This window comes from Anoplopoma fimbria, chromosome 24 (genome assembly GCF_027596085.1).
Source record: "Anoplopoma fimbria isolate UVic2021 breed Golden Eagle Sablefish chromosome 24, Afim_UVic_2022, whole genome shotgun sequence".
NCBI classification, from domain to species: domain Eukaryota; kingdom Metazoa; phylum Chordata; class Actinopteri; order Perciformes; family Anoplopomatidae; genus Anoplopoma; species Anoplopoma fimbria.
The window spans coordinates 7,975,529-7,997,459 of NC_072472.1; the positions used below are offsets into that span (position 1 = coordinate 7,975,529).

The 21,931-nt window shown below is 41.5% G+C and overlaps 1 protein-coding gene across 4 annotated transcripts in view; it reads left to right on the forward strand.

Moving 5' to 3' along the window:
• Nucleotides 1–1,729: 1,729 nt before the first annotated feature.
• zbtb16a (zinc finger and BTB domain containing 16a) overlaps nt 1,730–21,931 on the forward strand; it is a 147,398-nt gene continuing 127,196 nt past the window's right edge. Inside the window, exons 1-2 of one of the 4 annotated variants that reach the window (XM_054625976.1) lie at nt 1,730–1,807; nt 13,078–14,416. In XM_054625976.1, coding sequence (XP_054481951.1) covers nt 13,167–14,416 — 1,250 coding nt within the window. In that variant the 5' untranslated portion in view covers nt 1,730–1,807; nt 13,078–13,166. Of the gene's footprint in view, nt 1,808–9,469; nt 9,511–9,735; nt 9,848–10,264; nt 10,466–13,077; nt 14,417–21,931 lie in introns of those variants that run through there. The other 3 variants (XM_054625977.1, XM_054625979.1, XM_054625978.1) reach the window with 3 other exon arrangements.

The window sequence follows — 21,931 nt, forward strand, 5'->3', positions numbered from 1 at the left end:
ATTTATCGCCTCTAGTGGTTGAAACATGTGCTTGAATTGAGCCATTATTAATTAAAACACATTTACCATTACAACCAGTAACAACCGATCGACCGGGACTTCAATCGTAATGTATTATAATGTATGTTTATTTTCATAATAATAATGTATCAAATGTTGATGATGAGGAAAATGTGATGCGAGTCGCTCGTGGTGAACCTGCAGAGAAAGACAGGACACTGATACATCAGTCAAGTGAGCTAACACAACTCCACATGAGTGATGCTATTGCACTGTAACTTCTGGATGAAAAAAAAAGCGTTTGCTAACAAGTTTGCTACATGAATTTAAAATATGATGATATGTCAGTATTGTGTTCAGTTCATGTTTCCACTGCCCCAGCTACTTCAGATTTTTGTTTTTTCTATTTCCAAATACTGTCCAAAAGATTAGCAAATGCCTAAGGATTTTTCATTAAAATATCATTAAATGTAGTTTATAATGATTATACTTGACTATTGCACACTGGCTGTTCTGCATCTTTAACCCGTTTCCTTATAGACCACATCTATAAAAGGCCCACGTACTTCCCACAGGCTTGAACAAATGTGAAGCCTGTGGAATCTGGATTCCCTGAGGAAAGACTCGGTTCGATGTACAGTGAAATCCCCCTGATTTACTTGGTCAATGTCTGCCTCATCCACTCTCACTGTACAATGCATGAGGGCCACCTGAGGCATGGGGAGGGAATTAATCTCCTGTCAGACTGTAACTGGGGCTCTCTCCTCTCAGATCGCCACTTTTCTGTTGTGATTTCTTCAAACCAAGGAGATCAGCTCACACTGGTGAAGAGTCTAAATGGGTTCAAATGTGTTAATTATTAATGAGAAAATTACCCCACCAAAGTCCATGTGGGGTTTTGTGTTTGTCTGACCAGGTTTGTGCCAGACTCCTTTTCACTGTGTATCACCTGTCCAAACCAGAATAGAGTCAGACCTTGAAGCTGCGTTAATGAACTGAGAATTTAATTAGAAAACTCATGTGAGAGATGAAATTCAAACGATCACTAAACAATAACTCTCTTTTAATTAACTCTGATCTCTTTTTATTTTTATTTTACAATTAGCCTTATCAGTGTTCGTTTAGCAAATGTAAAAAAATATAATAAAAAAGAAATGAGTAGGCAGTGTACTACTCACAGATACGGAAGTCCAGAGAAATACATGAAGCTTCCAAAGAAAAGATGTTTAATCTGCCCTCTGCCTGCCTTGTCTCTTCTAATGCTTTTATTCCTTTTATTTAGTTGTTTTGCTCAGAATGATCTCCACTCAGGAGCGAAAATACAAGCTTAAAGCTAGGATGAATCATCAAGTTAATGTTGTCTTCCCCTAAAAAAAATAGCAGTCTCAGTGTGGCAGTCTGTCACATACAAATATATGTACATACTTAAAGGATTTTTTGCATGGCCGACATTACTACTTGCATTACTTTTGTCATACATTTCTTCAATAACATGGCTAGATATCACAACGGCACAGACATTATTTTATTGTATAAATGGCCCAAAGAAAGAAGTCACTTGTATTTGGCTTTGAGCTGCACATTTTTTTAGTTAGGCCGAATCCAAATGTCCACCCTCGGGACTTCTGATCATTGATGTTTACACTGTCATCACTGATTGAACCCTCTCAAGCACTCGGTTGAAGTATGTAAGACCCTTAAAATTCCCCAGGGGGCACTGCAGTTTCCAGAACGAGACCAGTTCAGGTCTTCCATCCAGGAAGTTCACAATGGAAAAAAGTCAGTGTTGCCATGTGGCCTGTTTATGGTGAGTTTTTTTAAATGGTAATCCTATTTCATGATGCATACTTTGATTTGTTTAGTACATTAAGAGTCCCTGCAATGGATGCTCCATAAATTGGTTATATAAACTGTAGCTTGTATGCTCACATGCAGCTTCTTCATCTGAATTAAATTGTTTGCCGAGGTTTTCTCCTGTTGTTCCAGGTTGACATGCCATGTGTTCATTCAAGTATTATCTATGCCAACGCACATTTTCATTAACATTGTAAAATGGCGTGTGCACAAGGCTGTGAGCAACAACAGTATATTAGATGAATCCATGGTGATACTGCTTATACTGACAAACTAATTGAACAAATCTTAATTTACATCATGAACTACCAACTTCGCCCTGATTATTTGGGTCAGTCCAAATTCTGCCTTTAAGGGTCTGTGCCCGGATTGAGTTGTTCAGGAAATCCTTTATTTTCTTGGGTTTGAGTACGAGTTAGCGATGCTTTGTAGAACACCAAGAGAAGAATACGTTGCACAAAGGAAAACAAACCTATTGGTATAACCTCAGGATGGAACATGATTTTAGTTTTATCACATTTTGAGGTGAAAAGTGCTCTCTGCCTCTCAACGGGATAAAGGTATCCTCAGATGATACTATATTCTCCTTTCACTGGCAAACTTACTATATTTGTAATAACCAAACAATCCCTATTTTGTAATGATTAAGAAGATGGCTAAGAAATGATTACAGAGTCTTGGGTCAATGTACTCTTCACCTGAAACTGACCACACAAGCCCAGTGTGTTGGGCTGCCATTCTTTGACCATTCAAGACAAGAGGAGTATTGATCCAGAGGATTCTCTTAAGCGCTGTAGTTTGTCCTCTGAGGGTGCAGCTGAAGGCTTGGAATGGAGAAGTAAACAGGCACTTGGTAAATAAAACACCTAGGTCAACATAGCCATTTCACCCAGGTTACTCAGTCTGTGTGTGTGTGTTTGTGTGTAAGTGGACAAACCTGTAACTTGGTAAACACAAGGAGTTTGGTCATTCAGGGGTCGAAAAGATTTGAATTGAACCGGCTTTGGTTGGGTAATACTTGATTTCGTTTTTTTGTTTGAAATTTCTATCAGACATTGCATTTATTAAATATTTTTGTTAAAAACAAAAAGGTACATTTTTAAACTTTGCTATCAACTGCTTGAAATTTCATGTCCACTTTATTTGCAGTTATGTATTTGAGAGGTTGGGGGGTTAAACTAAGATCCGAACTGTGATTTTTGGCTTTGCTCATGAGCACATGGCGAGCAAAAAGTACTTCCCCACCAAATCCAGCAAAGGTCAGAGGTGAGGGTCAGGGGTCAGAGAGGCGTGGCCTCAGTCCCAGAGACGCCCCCAGGTTTACACAAGTGTAAAAAGAGTCCATTCAGATGGGCTGCATGGGCAGAGTTTCACAAAGGTCCACTGTGTGGGGCCTATACCCCCCCCCCCCCCACACACACACACACACACACACACACACACACACACACACACACACACACACACACACACACCTCCTCCAAGCGCCATGCCTACACAGGACACAGACAATGGGGAGTCTGGTCAGCAGAACAACATACATGTTAACCTGAAATACTTTCCTTCATTAGAACAGAAATGTTAAGATTTGCCTGGTCAACCAAGTTTGCGATTAACCCAATAATTGAAATACCAATTCCTTCTCCTTTTCAAATGTTACATTGTGCTTCACTGTGAACAAGAACAAATAGCTCGGAAAGAATAGTGAGACAAAAATTGAACGGTAATAATTCAAATAATGCATGAAATAAATGGTTTTGAGAATAACTTCATTAGAATAAAACAAGCCAAAGATTATCTAAAAAAACAGCAAACCTGTCAACGATTATGCGTTATCTAGATTTATTAAAAAATTCCTTTGAAAACACCGAAATCAACGATGCGTTAGTTCGTCTCTTTCCAACATCATACCTGTCTTATCATTCCTACTTGAAGATATGAATCTATTAAAAACATTTACATATAGTTTTATTTTTGATAAATGCTCAATTATTTACTAAAACATATGAGCACTGTAGCTTTTAGCAAACACTACTCAAATGGGCAAATATTGCATTTGTTGGGGACTATTTTCAGGAGCGGATTAATACACATTTGATGATGTATTGTGAGTATTCAAGGCAGCAGGACAGTGTATGTACTAAATGCAGTGCTTCTGATCATGATATTGAATATACATGTCACCCAGTGCAATGTTGAGGCTCGCTGGTGTGTTTTTGGACAACAATGGAGGTCTATCTATGGAGCAATAAGACAATACTAGTTAATAGGATCAACTCCTTTATGTGGTTTTGTGACAATGATAAAAATAATGAAATTTCCAGCCTAACCTCTTGAAACATTTGTATCAAAATTCATATATCCACAGTATCCTTTGGATGAGACGAAAAAAACTAACCTAAAAAGTTAGTGGGAGGGTGCTTGGTGTAAGCAAAGCTTCACCAACAAAGACGGACTACTGCAGTTATAAAATCAACACTATTCATTTGCCATTAATAATAGTAAGAATAATACTTTTGCATGTTCAAGGTCCTTACTTTTAAAAGGGAATATAGAATTCATCTCGGTCTTTCTTTATAGTTGATCAACCTCCTCCTTCATAGAAAAAATAAAAGCTGTGGGAACACAATGGAAGCACATGAAGCAGATAATGGTCACATTTCTAACCTCCGCTACAAACCTAAACTTCCTCCAGGCAATCCATCTTTTTCTAACTCCTGGTATTATTTTAAAGTGCAGTGATGATCTGTTTTTTTTATAATTTAGCCCTCATCTTCCTTTCCCTCAGTAAAACGGTGGATTATTGCCAGATTAAGGGAGTGCCTTTTTCTTTATCCCTGGGTAAGCCTGCACAGCACGCAGCTCAAAGGTAATGAAGCACTCTGTGATCCGTGCCAGGATGAATCTAAAAAATCCCAGAGCACCACTGTATTTTAAAGGAAATGAGATTTCACTGAAAGCCCCCTTCAAACCTATGCTTTCCATTTTGAAACGGCTATAAACTGTGTGACTACTTACAACCTGGTGCAAGAACCGAGACCTGTTGCTTTTTTGAAATTAAATTTAATAGGAAGCAAGAGTTTTGAGTTGTAGTTTTTTTTTTTTTTTTTTGCTAAGGATTGTCTTCTTTTGTGTTCAAAGTGAAGACTGAAATGGGAAAACAATTATCTTGGCTGCTTAGAAGCTACAATTTAACACATTAACTAATTTCTTTACCAGAATGGATTACATTGTCCTCTAATTGAATTGACTTTCTTTCAGTCAGGCACCAACATCCTTGTTTTTGTCAAAGTTACCATAGTACAGATTATTCTTCCAGTGGATAGACTAGATCAAAAGAACCTTTAATGATTTTAATCGTGGAAAGTAGGTCAATGCAGCAGTGGCAAATGGGGAAATTAATAAGAATAAAGAATACAATATTTAGGATTGTATAAGTAATAAATTGGCAGTCTTGATATATTTACACATTTAGGGTTGTGTGAATTATTTTTAAGAAAATCCTTTTCATACCTTTGCAAATTGACAAAATTTGTCCTAATGTAAGTTTTTATGACACTTTTAAGACTCCACTATGGAGATATCATAACTTGCGTGTTTGTTTGACCCGTGTCTCAGACTCTCAGCACTCCTGCACGTTCTCCCCAGATCGACCACCAACAGGTCCTCCTACTGACCTCAATTTCAAATGTGTGGACCCAAGATGGCACCCAGTCAAGGTGAACCATTCAAGCAACAAAATGGATGATTTTGAGATGTACATCACATTCAAATTGTTCTACAGTGAATACAAATTTGCAGATACGCTAATTTTACATTCATAACAAAGGATCCAACAAATGATGTGAAGAACCGATGTAAAACTGCCTTTTGTAATCAGATAAATAACTCAATACGTGACATTAATGTTCTAGACGTACCTAGACATTTCAACCAACAATCTGACTTGTAGAGAGGTGAAAAAACATCTTCCAGTTAAACCAGTAAGAAGCGCCATTAGCAGGAGCATAACTCAAGGCCTCAGTGTGCTTCAAACAAACAAGGTGTCACGTGGTCTGACCACATCTAAAGGTAAAAGTGTTTACACCTATATAGAATGGCCAGTGGCAGGGTGAAAAGCCCTCCATCTTGCTGAATCCCATTACCTCCCGAATCTCTCTCCAAGAATGATGTGTCTTTGTTTTCTCAATGCTATCATCTGTTCAAATGAATTTAAGAGAGAAGATCAAACCCTGCCTCACTGTCATACATCCGACCCCCTGGCCAATCACTTCAAAAGGGGGTTTCCATTACGCTTTCAGAGTCAGTTTGGGACATGTCATGGATTTTGTGTCTTTAAAAAAAAAAAAATAGTCCATGTTCACAGGAAACGTTCACAGTTTTGGTTCAGTAACATGCGTTTTTACATCGTTTTTATGTTTATTTGTATTTAAAAAAATGACTTGGTTAGGTTTAGGCCACAGAATAAAGTGTTTTAAGTTTCAGGAAGTGCTTGACAATCCGACAAGCACTTCTTTTAAAGCATACTGGGGCCTTAATAGTCCATGAGTTGGCACATGATGGTGACTGTCACAGGAACCCAGCCACTTCATCCTCTGGGAAACTCACATCAAACTAGGCCAGAAATTAAAATATGAAATGCCTTGAATCGAGAGAACCCAATGCAAACGTTAATGGCTGTGTCTGAGAGGATTTATAGAAGGAGCTTTGTTGTAGCCGTGAAGACTTTCAAGCAGAACTGAACTGCTGTGTAATGTCATGCCAAGTACTTGGCCGTCATTGGTTGTTTTGACTGTCAGTCAGAAGACCTTTTTTAAGGTCATATTAGGAGACTCTTGAACACTGTTGACCAAACTTCATTCCTTAGCTATGAGACACCTATTGTTCTTTGTTAATATTGATGATAATGCTAATGCTCCCTCCTCAGCACACCACCACAGACCAGAGTGTGCTGTCAACCGCTGCTGATTAATTGAACACATTGAGTGATCGGTTGCAGACACCGAACGACCCCAGCCTCCCCCCAGATAGTCTGCTCCGACCTGACTTGTCCATTTCTTCTGTTTTATCAGCCTCAGTCAGTAAAGTGTTGATGTGAGCCCGAGGCAGGAAGGTGACTAAACTCATCATCCCGGATGATGACACCCTCCCAGCTTCTTGGTCTTACTGCAGTGGTGTTGCAAATGGTTCTTCTTGCACCACCGGGCAAAGCTCTTCGAATAAGGAACTCAGCAACCCTCAATTATTGGATGTGTTTTACATGCTGTTTTCAGTCAGTCAGTGGTAAATATGTTTAATTGTAATCAGTAGTTTCTGTCTGGCTATGAACTGAGATGTGTGCCTGACCCAATGACCAAAGTCATAAATGTATGAATTTCATCTTTACTAATCTCCAAACTTTTTTCAAAAAGAAACTCACTCAAAACCAAAAGTGTCATTGCGCAATTCAAAAAGTCAGGGAATCAACAAAATCTTTAGGATACATCATCAACAATCCATAAATAATGTGCCAGTCCATCTAGTACATGTTTAGATATTTCACTGGATAATTAAAATCTTTGATGTGCCAGAGGGTTTAAATAAAGTTTTGGGGATCAACAAAGTCAAAAGGGAACATAAATGTCTGTACAATGAGAAACGCTTCAATGTAGGACGATTTTTATCTGTGACTTTGGGAACAAAGACAAACTAAGAGCTCACTAGGAGCACTTAAAGGGAACAAAACAATATAATTAAAATATTGTGAAATGAAACCATTGGTAGGAGAGAGCCTCCAGTCAGTGATCACCATTAAGGCAAAAGTATCAATCAAGTTTATTTTTTTTTTTTTAGAGAAGCTCTAAAGTATGCTTTTACCATAAAAGACTCCAAGAGGTATGTCAGGCCGAACAATAATGAGGTGCACCAGCCACTGCATCCTGGTTATTGGTCAACAGAAAAGAAAGCAGGAGGAAACTTAAAGCTACGCTAAGAAACAATTAAGGGTTGTTAATGCACTGCAAAACCACCCGACTGAGAGTCGTTCACTTTATTGATCATTAAGGGCATATTTTTTATGAGACAAGGAAATAAGTGCCACTTGTTCCGAGTGCAGTTTCTTTTGTTTCATGGCGTTTCTTCAAATCAGTGTCAGTATTTTAAAACCAGACTGCTTCCGCAAATGACATTTCATTTTTTTTTTAATCGCTTGATAGATTGTTTCCTTCAAAAAATCTAATTCCAGGGCTCAATAATGGACTCAGCTTCAGATTTTTGCCATTTGTGTTTTTGCTTGTTATATATTGAAAGCAAGTTGACCAAAATGTGTGTTTTCACACAAGTTGCCCACTGAGGAATGATGAATCTGCAGCCTGCTAAACTTTGGTATAGTTGAACATTATGCATTTAAGTGATGAGATGTATATATATATATATATATATATTGATAGATATCCAAAGCACTAATCTGCTCTCTGTCTTTGATGGTTTTGCATTTCTTTAACATAACATTTTCAAATGTAATATTCTTTATTTGTATTGAGGAATAAATTGTTTATTCAAGTTATAGTTTGAATAGTGAAGGAAGCATGCTTAAATAGTTTTCACATGTTGTATCAAATGATGAAATTATAAACCATAAGACATTCCAGTGAAGTTTGTATTGTTCCTTCAGCTTTAAAACATTATTGTGAACACTTGTAGCATCTTTTATAGCAGATTTGAACCTGTTGTGATGCAATAACTTGGGAGTGTTATTATCTTTCTACACATTTTTTGGGTTAAAAAAAAAAAGTAATGTCTTTTTGAATATTCCAAATGTATCATTAATAATATAGTGTGTATATATATATATATATATATATTTTTTTTAAAGACCCTTCCCAAAATAATCTTGTCTTGGAGGATGGATCAGCTGCGTTTCATTCACCCTAGCTGTCCTCTGCTGCCACAAACATAGACCAAGTATAGTTTGCATGAATGGTTAGAGGAGGCTTCAACCAGAACCACTTATGGACTTCTCCTATTGGGCCGCCGAACCTATAGATAGATAGATAGATAGATAGATAGATAGATAGATGGATGTTTTTTTATTTATTCTTTATTTCCCTGTCATGCACAAAAACGTGCCCAACCCTCATGGGTTTACAAGACACCAACAGTCCAGCTGCAGTGGATCCACATCTCCTCATGTTGCTTCCACTGCTCCATCTTAAACACCTTTTTTCTTTAAGTGTGGTTGGAGTTTGAACGCACAGCCTGTGCAGGGTGCTGGATGCTCATTCAAACAGCTGGAGGGAGGGAGGGCGGTGTCGCTCACCTTTCCTCCTCCTCCTACTGTAACACAGCCGTCTGACACCAGACAGCCCCCTAGGTGTCTCACTTTCTTACTGTTTGTGTGGCTGGAGCGCAGAGCCGGCTGCCTGCCTGCCTGCCTGCCTGCCTGACTGGCTGCCTGCCTGACTGGCTGCGTTGACGTCAGCGCAGTGTTGATTTGCTAAGGCGAGAGAAGAAAGGAGTTAGTGCGTGTTGAGAGAAGCGGGTACTGCGAACTGCCTCTACTATGCTGTAGCTCCACTCTCCTCCACCTCCACCCACCCACCCCCACCCCCCTCTCTCTCTCTCTCTCTCTCTCTCTCTCTCTCTACACTATACGGAACCAGGGACGTGCAACTTGAGGTGAGTACCGATGTACCGGTGGTGGGGGGGGACTATTACGCGAGCTGCAGTTTTCCCGGCGACAAGTGCCCCAGACCCCGCCGCTCTGCATGCCTTGTTTTTTGTTGTTTTTTTTTTGTGGTTTTTTTTTTCCTCCCCTCTCTCTCTCTCTCTGTGTGCACTTTTCATTCACCATGTGGATCTTTGGATGCGTTTCATTGCTCCGGGGTGTCGGTGTTGCTTGTCCCCGTTCAACCTCATGCAGAAGTTAAACAGCGACTTTTTGGCACGCAACTTGGAGATCTGCGCACCGGAGCGCCGGGTTGGAAACAAGTGTTCTCCTGATTGAGCCCGCAAGGTGTTGGAAGTTTTAATTTAATTTATTATTTTTTTTATGCATTAACGCACTGGTAGTCTATTGTAGAGATGTTAAGGTTGACGTAAATCCCCCTCCCTCCTCCTCTCCTCTCCTCCTCTCTCTCCTCTCTCTCCCCTCTTCCAGCAGCGGCTCTGGTTTAGTATGCTGGAGATCGCAGCTCTAGAGGACGTGAGGGTCTGGCTGTTTTTCAACCCGGGGAGCCAGACAACATATGACGGCTCCCCGTATCCCATGTGACTTTTTATTTTATTTTTTTTAACTGGAGAAATCGCGTTTGTTCTCCTTTTTTCTTTCTTTCTTTTTTTCTTCTTTTTTTTTGGTTGTAGTAGCAACATTTAGACAGCGACACTCTCGCTCGTCCTTGTGTCTCCAGTCTCAACGCCAGTGTGGCTTCATTTAGACAGCGATGACATCACGAGGATTGGGGACACTGGTGGTGGTGGTGGTTTTTTTTTTTTTTTTTGGACTCGAAACGAACCTCAAATCCAGTCACTGCACAGTCACGCCACAATTGATTGATTGACAGGCAACTAAAGATATATTTGATTGGTGACCAGTGATCGATTCGCAGGAGCACGCGCGGGCGTACTGCGTGAGGTGGGGGAAAACTGGTACCAGATGCAATGGCACATTGATTTGTTATCGAGACTGTCTGATCTCTCTCTCTCTCTCTCTCTCCCCTTTCACTCTCCTTTTTATCCTCTTCACCCTTCGGGCATCTCTCTATCTAGATCATCCCTCTCTCTCTCTCTCTATCTAGATCATCCCTCCTTCTCATCAACTGTAAAGAGCCAGTGTGTGTGTGTGTGTTTGAGTGTTTTTATGTCATTCTGCCACAAACAAAGTCCACCTGTGCGTTGGGTCTGAGGAAGAGCTGCCTTGTATCGGTGTGTGATTCCGGCAGCTGTCCGTCTCATGTATACTTTTTTTTTTTTTTTTTTTTTTTTTTTTTTTTTTAGCACGCTCGATGTCTCTGATCGCCCCCCCCCCTCCTCCTCAGAGACGCTGTTTTTATTTATTTGCCCCCCCCCCCTCCCACCACCACATTTGCGTGTGTCAGTGCGGCTCGTGGTCTGAATGTTGAACGCCGCTCGGTTCTTGTTGTGGCTGGATCGCCGCTGCGTGATCACATTGATTCTGCTGCCTTTTACTGTGTGGAAGTCTGCTCGATGTGGTTCTAGTCAGCGGTCTGCATTGTGCTCCTTTTTTTGTGTGTTTTTAAATGTACTTACTGTAGTGCGTGGTGGTGGTGGTGGTGGTGTTGGTGGTGTTGTTGTTTTGCATAACGCGCGCTGTGTAATTCGTCTGGTGCGTCTGGCCCGATATGAACGCTGTCTAGACGCGCGTCGCCCCGTCCTTTTTTATTAATAGAGAGCTAACCAGACGCGATAAAGATAAAGTCTCTCTCTCTCTCTCTCTTTCACCCCCCCAACCCAAAAAAAAAAAGCAGCAAGTTTGCATTGTGTCCCGCTGAAGCTCGGCTGAGAGCCCCACAGAGCGCAACAAGCATTGATCATTTACGGGGCCATAAACCGGAGAGCTATTGGCATACCTGTAATAAAGATAATGTCTGGTTTTTAAACATGACCTCTGTTGACTGGGAGGCTGAGCTCGGCTAGATGAGAACCTGTGCTTTCATCGTTACCTACCTCACGTATCGATTTGTATCAATGTGTCCCAAAAGCCAGCAGGACTATGCGTTTCTCCATGATCCTCACCACAAAAAAAAACAACCCCAAAAAACAATAGCTGCCAGCTTCATTTACCTCCTGCGTGTTCTGATTTAGGCTTTTGTGATTGATTGTGAATGTGCATATCTGGGGAATTAGACCTAGTGATATAAAAAAAAGAAGAAAAAAAAAAAAAGAAAAGTCGTCTAGCTGAAAGGCTGGTGATATTTCCTCTTTTTTTTTGTTGTCTGTGAGTGTGTATTGTTCTCAAGTGGTGGGGAGGAAGGAAAAGAAGTGTTCACAAACTTCTCTTTTTATGCCCCATTTAAAAAAAAAAAATTTTTTTTTAGAAAATGAAGCTCCTTGAAATTGAAGTTTCTGTTAATGGAAAATCATGCTTTTGGAAATTGAAATGAACATTTTGATCACCAGAAAAAAAAAATTGTCATATGTCATAGTATAAAGTCGTATTTTGAATAAATAGAGTAAATCTGACATTGGACATCAACGAGCTCATTCAGGACGTGGGTCAATGGAGGCACTTAGCTGGTAGCCATTCATTCTTTCATTTAGAGAATATGTAGTGGCAATACTGTTTATTTAATTGGCACAATGAAGAGAGCATTGTTTAAATGTACGTCTTAATGATCATGTTCACATAGTCGTCACAGAGACGATCATTCATTTTAAAGTACATAGTGGTGAGGCTGTTTAATGCAAACCCTTTTCATTATGTTAGTGTTGGCATGAGTATGCTGTAGATAAGAGCTGAAGCAACATGTTGCCCTGTTAACTTGGATACAAGAGTAGTGGATTGCATTCATTTGGATATTCAACATTAGTGAGTGAGAGCAGATCAGGGTGTTTTTGGGCTGCGGTGTTGTTTTTCTTTCGCCTTGTTCTGCTTTGCTTTCCTTTCCATCCATTTCTGGCCGCTGCTCTCCGCTCCTAGTCTGTGATGGGAATACTGAGTAAGATGCTATTTAATTTCAGAAAGGCTGCTGATGGTCTTTGTGAGCCAGGCAGCAGTGGGAAAGAAATACAACATAATTCACACTTGTTTAAGTGTGTGTCATCCCCATCAGATAAGAAAATGAAGACCTCTTTTTAACATAACATATGTTGGACTGATTGGTATGCAGGGTGAGCCTGTTGGACGGCTCGCAAATTCTCTCTCTTCAGAAATCTACAGTCAATGCTCTCCGCTGATTTTGAGAACAATGCGACTGCACAGAGTGTTTACCATCCCTGCAGGATGTTTGCAATTTGAAACTCCACTGACTTCTCGCTTATAAAATAAATGGCGGTATACATGAAAAGCATTTATTGACAAATTCGTAACATTTATTACTTTTTTCTAAATGCATGATTGTCATCCTTCACAAAATAAGAACATTCATTTATTCAATCTTTAGAAAAAAAAAAGAGTGCATTTGTTGGATTTTAAAGTTTAAATACTATTGGATTTACATTTTTGCAGTTGCATCAGCATTTGCCAAAACTGACTTTTCTTTTTCCATTCTCTTTCCATTCATCCAGGTTTCATCTTGTTTACAAAGATAGCTAAAAACACTGCTGAACGGGGAAGGCGAGCCTCATGAGTCGGCCTCGTGGGTTTCATCGCCATAATGGATTTGTCTAAAATGGGTATGATCCAGCTCCAGAACCCCAACCACCCCACTGCCCTGCTGCAGAAGGCCAACCAGATGCGCCTGGCCGGGACTCTGTGTGACGTGGTCATCATGGTAGACACCCAGGAGTTCCACGCTCACCGGACTGTTCTCGCCTGCACAAGCAAAATGTTTGAGATCCTCTTCCATCGCAGCAGTCAGCATTACACCCTGGACTTTCTTTCACCAAAGACTTTTCAGCAAATTTTGGAGTATGCTTACACTGCCACACTCCAGGCCAAGGTGGAGGACTTGGATGACCTCCTGTATGCAGCAGAGATCCTGGAGATTGAATACCTGGAAGAGCAATGCCTCAAGATCCTGGAAACCATCCAGTCCTCCGATGACAATGACACGGAGGTCAACCTTAACGATGGAAGCACAGAGGAGGATGACGAGCGCAAAGGCCACAACGGAGCCAAGAACTCCAAAAAGCATTCCATGCAGAATCCCTATCTGTCAGGTGCCCAGCAAGTCGCCATCATGACTGGCATGGTGGACCAGAGTCCCTCGGTCTCCACCTCCTTCGGTGTCTCCAACCTAAGTCCCACCAAAGCTGCTGTGGACAGCCTGATGAGCATTGGCCAGTCTCTGCTCCAGCAGGGCTTTGGGGGTGAACAAGTTCTCCACGGCAACTCCCACCACCTGATGACAGAGATCAAGACTGAAATGATGCAAGTGGACATGGGTGGCAATGGTCATGACAGCCCTCCTAACATGGAGTCCAGCGCCTCCAGCAATGGAGAGCGAAGCGGGGAAGACAGGAACCGAGACGGTCCAGGAACACCAACCAGGAGCAGCGTAATCACCAGCGCCCGCGAGCTACATTACGTCCGCGACGATGTGATGGGCGACCCTCAAGCTGATGTCAGCCAGATGGGGCTGGAAGCAATGGCCGGGATGACGGAGAAACATCTTGCCTCGCTGTACGCCCTACCTGTCAATCATAAATCAGATGCACTCATGTCCATGCCGGCATCCATGGCGGCATCCATGGCCTCCGCTCTCCCCATGTCCCCGGCCCTGGCAATGTCTATGGACTTCAGCGCCTACGGGGGACTCCTGCCTCAGAGCTTCATCCAGAGGGAATTCTTCAGCAAGCTCGGGGAGCTGGCAGTGGGCATGAAGCAAGACGGCAGGAACCAGCACGAACGCTGCAATGTTTGCGGTGCAGAACTACCAGATAACGAATCTGTGGAGCAGCACAGGTAAGCCAAGTTTTCTTTTGAGTAGATGCTCATTAATTGTTTTGGTCTTACGATCTATGGTCCTTTTCAGCCCTTTTTTTTTTTTTTTTTTTTTTTTTTAATGAAGCAAATAGTGGTATTCAAGATAACTGTGGTAGTTTGGTATTTAGTTATGTCCAGCAGAAAGTGAAAGTCTGAAGTCAATCAACATGATTGCCTTGGGTAACAGGGACTCAATTACAAGGCATAGCCATCTGTTCAGTCACCTGATTCTGACTTGAGGAGTTTTTAGGGAATAGGGATAATTAGTTGTCATGTTTTCTTCTGCCTTAAGCTAAAACCACTCATTTTGTATTTCAGGTTATTATGACAAGTAACAAAATCAGTAACCCATCCACACACACATAATATATGTAGGTGAAATACCTCTGACGGAAACAAACCTTAGGATTGTGTGGCTCAGGCCCAGAGATCCAGGTGACTGCTGTTGTTATATTGTCTAAGACCATTAGTCCCGCCTTACAAGATGTGGGCGGCAGCTATCACACACACTTACCAAAGTGGTACCCCCTCATCCTAGACCCGACTCACCTCCCCCTTTCCCATAACTGCACAAGGGGGGCCCTTATTAGCTTGATAATGAGAGTAGACGGTCAGCTCAGGAAATGAGTGCTAAACCTGGTCTCTGAGACAAGGAGGTAGTTCTAGGACAGGGGAGTGGCAGTAAATCAGTGCGCCGCTTTTTCAGTCAATGTATATAAATACATCAAGGCCTGGAAACTGCACTTAAAATACTCATCTGCAGATTTTTTTTTTTAAAAACTGCATTTCATTTCATAGTATATATTATATGTATGTATTATTATACATTCTATCAGCCATTGAGCCATTATATTGATATACACGATAAAAGCTGATTCAGTCCAAGCTTCTCCTTTTTTTTTTTTTGTAAATCTGTCTCATTGTTGAAAGAGAATACTGAGTATTACAGAATGTCTTTTACCCAAAGAAAAGTGTCCTTGTTTGCAACCTTGCGCCAACTATTGTGCAGTGTATTTGATTCCATTGTAGACATGTGGTGGAGTTTAGTTTTTTTTGTGTTGGCAGTTACTTCTAAAAGTGTACCAATTTGTGTGGCCTTTATGAAAAGCGCTCGTTATTTGGTGAGTAAGAGAAAAATGTCTGCATGGACTGACACTATGAGTCTTTAAAAAAAAAAAAATGACACTGTAGAAGTGAACTTGTGCCACTTATGATCAGTTCTACCGAAGCAGGCTTTACCAAAAGCTTTACCATGCGTCGTAGCTTCTGTGCAAGATGCAGTAATGTAGTCTCCCTGCGTTTAAGGACGGGCCACATTAGTCTCTGTCTTGAGAAAAGTCTGGCGTGTGAAATGGTTGCCTGTGTTTCAAGAGGAATTTCATCAATTCGCTCAAGCCGGGAAATCTTGTATCAAAGGAGATTTCCAAACCGTTTCATGCATTGATCTTCCCGCCTCTCCCCATCGCATACTAATGGGTTAATTTAGACGAGCTGATACACCGACACGACACTGTTTAATATTGTACGCGCTGTCCTGACAGCCTCCTGAAGTGTAGAAATCAAACATTGCATCATGCGCTGTCTGCTTTTCCGTCCGCACATGAAAGGTCTGCTGTGCTACCCTGAGATGCATGATAATTCAGATGCTCCTCATGTCCTCGCAAAATTCCAATGTGGGTCATTTGATAGCATATCAAGTCTGTGTTTTTTTTTTTGTTCTTTCTTTTTCCTGTGTCGAGCTGCCCGATTTCTTTTGATGTGAATACAAGATGTTTTATTTCAGACGAGCGGAGTCCTGTTGCCTCTGGCTAATTACACATCATTTCCCCACCGCCACTATGTCAGGGTCACTGCTGCCTCTGCAACAAACACATAAAAAAGTTGGCAGAGTTCACTTGGTGCAGGAAGGTCAAGTCAAACACGAGTGTAATTGTTTCCAGATGTGGCACAGGTCGTTGGTGTGAGGTGTCATTGTGTGTGCGCGTCTATGTTGAAATGAACGCACCAGAAAGTGCCCACTTCCTGTATAAATTTACTCTCTGCTCTCTTTCATTCCTCTGTGCCCTGGATTGTATCAAAAAAAAAAAAAAAAAAACACCAGAACCCTACCAGACTGAATACATAGTATATTGGTTCAAAAACTGGTGGTTGAGGAGTCACCTATTGGATATAGAAATGTGTGCTGATAAGATTTGTAAGCACAGGAGATGGAAGGGTTGGGTGGATACGGCAACAATATCATATGACGATTTTTTTCAGGCAGGATCAGAATCCACAAACTTATCGCAGTTATTTTTCATGTTGGTTTTTAATACCATTTTGCAATTTACTCAACAGTACAACCAAATGAATTCCCTATTTATGTATAAAAAGAAAAAAAAAAACTATAGCCCTACAAGATAACAGAACACCAATTTCCGTTCTCAAATTTAACACATTAAAGTTTCTTTAAATAAGTATCAGTTACTTTTTCCAAATATTTATCAGTTACTTTTTTTGAAATCCGCATGAACCACTCTTTACATCGGCATTAATTAGATCTACCTCATTGCAATTATTGATTTAGCAGCGGTGTTGCACTGCTGTATTTAGGGCAGACACTGAAGCCATATATCTGCAACTAATAGAATGCGCAATGTAGCACCATACCAGCTGTTTGTAGAGGCAGATCGTGGAAAGATTTTAATTGTTTTCGATCTAATACCGTCATATCGTAAAACCCTAACAGATGCTACCCTGAGGCAGGGTTGGGTATCAAAAACTCTACAGTTTTTCGTACAGATCAAAAGCAAGCACCGACTATAAAAAAAAGACGTCATTTAATGTCTGGTCAGATTTTCTTTTTCTTTTCTTTTATTCTTTGATCCCATATCTCTACAATGAAATCAACATTTTGCTCATTGTGGACCATTTCATCTAGGTCAAGTGGTTGTACGGCGGCTCGTGTTTTATATTAGAGAACTTTGGCTTTTCAAATTGAGGTATCAAGGTTTTTCTGTTATAAGAAATGAAACTGTTGGCACTAGTACAGGAAAATGTCAAGTGGTATCCAGCCATATATCTTTTAAGTCGCCTTCCAAAGAAATGTATGAAGCTTAATGAAAGGCAATACATTATAGGTGTGAGAAATCCCCATCTCACCATGACAACCCCCCCCCCCCCCAATCTCTCCTCCAGTAGTCTACCCTGCCAGCCCGCCACCTCCCCACTGACAAGCCCCAGATTTATTTCTTAAGGAGAGCCCAGGGTGACTGTTGTTACTGCTTCAGGGAGACAGGATTACAGCAATATTTTAGTAACCCTTGCACTGAGAAAATAATCAACACAGGAAGGGCCTGAGTGATTATTGGGGAAATACATGCATGATGCAGGGGGCTAATTCTGCCGTGGCGGGGGAAAGAAGAAAGAAAACCCTCCACTGCTTGGTATTCCAAACACAGCATCCAATTCACGGGAACTAGCCTTGGGTTTATCTCTTTCACTTAATCGTCCATTCTCATGCAAATGGCTGACCCTCGCTGTAATGTACATCACATAAGTGAAAAAAGAGCCTATTTTAAAGGAGAGCTTTTCCAGCATATAGCCGTTAAACATTACTGATAACCATCCATGCTTTAATTCTGTCTTTTCATAATACAGCCAGTTTTTTTTGATGGGAGGGGGGAAGAGGGGGGGGTACATGAACATGACAAATCAATGAGTCCCTGTTTCTCCTCTTTGTTGTTTTTTTGTATTGATGGAAGTATTGGGGTACAATGTGGGAGTGGAGGAAATAATCATCCCTGCATTAACCTCCGCACGCGCACACACTCGCGTCATTACTTTTCACACACATTCCCCTCAGCAGCAGCAGCAGCAGCAGCCAGCGCACACTCTTCCATTTCCTCTTCTTTTGTGGCAAAGGGGTACGGAGGGCGCTCTAATACCCCGGGCCCCAGGTGTTTAAACAGTGGGCCCAAGGCCCTTATCTGTGCATATCAGAGTGGGACAGATAACCCTTGGCACTCCTCCTCAGTAAACCAAGAACAGATTGAGCCCAGATAGCGGCCCATAGCGTTTGTTGCAGGTGATAACGATGTATGCACACACACACACACACACACATATAGCATGCACGTTGAGAAGGGGCCAGTGGAAGGTTTACAAGCACACTGACACTTGTGTGCTTTGGCCACTATCAACCATTAACCACTGCTTTCTTCCTATACATTCACGCCATGAGCAACTGGGTAGTAGTGGTCAAATAGCCCCTCTGATGACCGCGAGTTGTGTTAGGGGCTTAAGACAAAGTGCAACAAATGGTTGGTGGATGCTGGCTTAAAATATGTATTTGCAAAAGTTTTAATTTGATGAAAGGTGCTAAATTCAATATCCAGAGCCTTTTTATTGCCACACAGAGAGAGAGAGAAACTTCTTTATCTTACTCTATTTTATCTTAACATAGCAACTAGTTGTTTCCTAGCATATTAAAGCTCTGAGTTTCAGAGAGATAACCTTGAAGCAATTTTGAGAATCGTCTCTCCACTAAGGGGATACTTAAGCTTAAAGTTAAGATTCATTGCATATGTGCTTGATTGACATGTGTCATTCACAATCAGTTGTGCTGGTTTCCACTTCCTCCTCCTCCTTCATTTCCAGCCAGATTCCGCCCTCTTTGCCCAAACGTTTGGTTGTGTGGCTCCATTTGACTACCAGGATTTGCTGAATGAATAAGATTTGCAGAGAATCCATACATTGGCTGTGTTTTTCTGTTGGGATCTGAAGTAAATGAATGGACTTTTGATGGTGGTGCTCGTGGTTTTAACACATTTTGTGATTACAGTAGGTGCTACTGTCATCAAACAGCATTGATGCATTGATGCAATACCGGCCGCGTGATAGCAGCTCTTATGATCAACTCGCAGCAACATTTCTATCTCTAATATTTCGCCTTTTACCCTTTGTTATGTTTGGTGAGCAACCCTGTCTAGCTAAATGGAAGGCTCAGTAGCTGAGCATCAGATTGCCCAAGAGGGCGCGCTCAGGTCTGTTTGACTTTAACTCCGTCAGACATCTGTGCATCTCGAGCAAAACGTATGACTGCGCGTGTGTTAGAGAATCCAAATGTTGTTGTTGTAGGTTCTTAGATGGTTTCTTCTGCTCAGTTTCAGAAATTGGTTTTCTGTTAGTAGGGATACACTGAGACCGATATCGGGCTGATACTGACTTAAATAGATGGATCTGGTACTGTTGACAAAAGTGGCCAATCTATTTAAATACATTTTATGTTCATGTGCCGTACGCTGGAATTTGAACTACTGTTTAAATTGCTGGTGTATGATTTATTATTGTGATAATGAATAGCTATTTTAATTCATTTATATTTAAGTATTTATTTGTTACATTTGGTTTTTACAAAGGTCAGAAAGCAATTTTTAAGCATGGTCTAAGACTTGCACATACAAAAATGATCCAAGTCCCTTGCACACAGTGAGGCACACAGCTTATTATTAATGGGATTGGTTATCAATATCTGCTGATACCCAAAGCCAAGTTATCGGTAATAGTATTGGGACAGAATGACTCTGATTGGCGCATACCTGTCTGTAAGGGGAAAAAAGAAACGTGCCAGCAGTTTGGAAGAATGATCTGTTGCCCTATACTAAGATGAAAGAGCTGTTATTTATTTATTTATTTCTATATGAATAAAGGGAAGGGCAAATGAAAATGAATGAAAACTTCACTTTTTTTATGCACAATAGCACCTCTTGTGCAGGACCTTGTCGCTAGCGATGATTATGATCAGACATTCCTGGGAATGAGTTAGAAAAATGTCAACCATTAACATTATCACTGAAAATGTAACCTAGTTAGCTTTACAAAACATTTAATTGAAATGCATGACACACTAGTACCTTTACACATTGAGCTGGTGAGCTCCAGCACCCAAAGTGACTATTCACAAAATCACCCAATGTCTCAGTCCCGCTTGCTGTATACTGTACCTCACCTTTGGTCCTAAAGTAACTAAAACTAAAGCAGTTTCAAGCTTATGATCCTCAACTCTAAAACTGTGGAGGCATTTTTCCTGCTTCCTAAAATAAGCCAGTCAACAAAGCATCCATTACATGGCACTGGATTACCCTCTATTTGAAATCACTCAGTGAGCTAAGTCTCCCAGGCTTGCACTCAGAGGTACAGTACATGTTGGCGTAATAATCCAGTAGCACAAAAAGCCTCACTCAACAAAAACACTTCTCCAAGAAATACCTCAACCACAGACAAGAGCGGAGGGCTTATTCAAGCCTGGCTGCCACATCCTCTCCCGTTTTTCATCCTCACACAGGTGCTTTTATTTTTGTTTTTTTTTGCCCTTATTGGAGGTGCGGTGTTTTGTTTATGCCCCTGAGGAACTGGCGCTTTGACCGGGGCCCTCAGTGATCGCTGCAGCTGAGGCAGCTGCTGGCTGAGGCCCAATTATAGACAGGCTTTAAAAGGCTCTGGTTGAACCGTAAAGATTTACACCGCCATCGCTCTGATCTCAGATCTGGGCTCTGTCCTCACTGTCAGGATAGGGAGATGCATCGATTAAAGACTTAACACAGGGGGCTACATCATGTGGAATGGACTACACACACACACACGCACACACCTGCTTACAGATCAAGCATTTTATTGTCGTGCAGTCTTGCAGTGTCGTCAGGTGGCGAGTCATCATCTTAAATCTGGCGGAGCAGCTTTTCTAGATGGCATTGAGGTGCATTTTTTATTTTTATTTTTTAAATGGGGGGGTTTGGAGGAAAAACAGAAGGGCACCACCAATAGAAAAGGAGAAAAGATGGTTGGGGGGGGCACGTCTAATATCTAGACAGTGGCTATGGCAATGGAGGGAGGCGATTTAATCAGTAGGCTGATTAGATCGCCTCCCCTCCATTGCTTAGATCGCCTCCCTCCCTGAGATAAGGGTGGACGGGAGGGGCTTGTTCAATAAAAGTTAGCAGCTTGACTTGGTGCGACCAGCTGCCTCTGCGCGGCTAACGGCGCTCGGCAGACGTGGCCTTTGCTGATGCGGTCTGGCAGGAGCTGCTATGAAACGAACACACTGAGGCCCCTATCTTTTGTCCCTGTGGGGGCCTTGGGGTCTGTAGGGAGGGATAAGGATAACATACTGTACTGGAAGTTGGCCTTGTGTGTGTGTGTGTGTGTCAGTGTGTGTCAGTGTGTGTCCGTGTGTTTTTTTGTTTTGCCTTTGTTTTGTCATGTTGTGAGGGGGATGCAGCGGGGGGGCTCAAGGGGAGTACTAATTACAGCCAGTTATCAGGTGGCATGCAAATGTGTTATCGGCCTTTACTTCCTGATGTCTATCTTTACTCCCAGTAGCTGCTGTGAGTGTTGGCAGGGGAAGAGTTGGGCCACTGTTTCTCTCTAAATGCATAGTGAGTGAATTTCAGCGGGGAGAATGATTTAACGACACTCTTTCTTTTAATCCTGGGAACCTTTTATTCGACTTTCAGA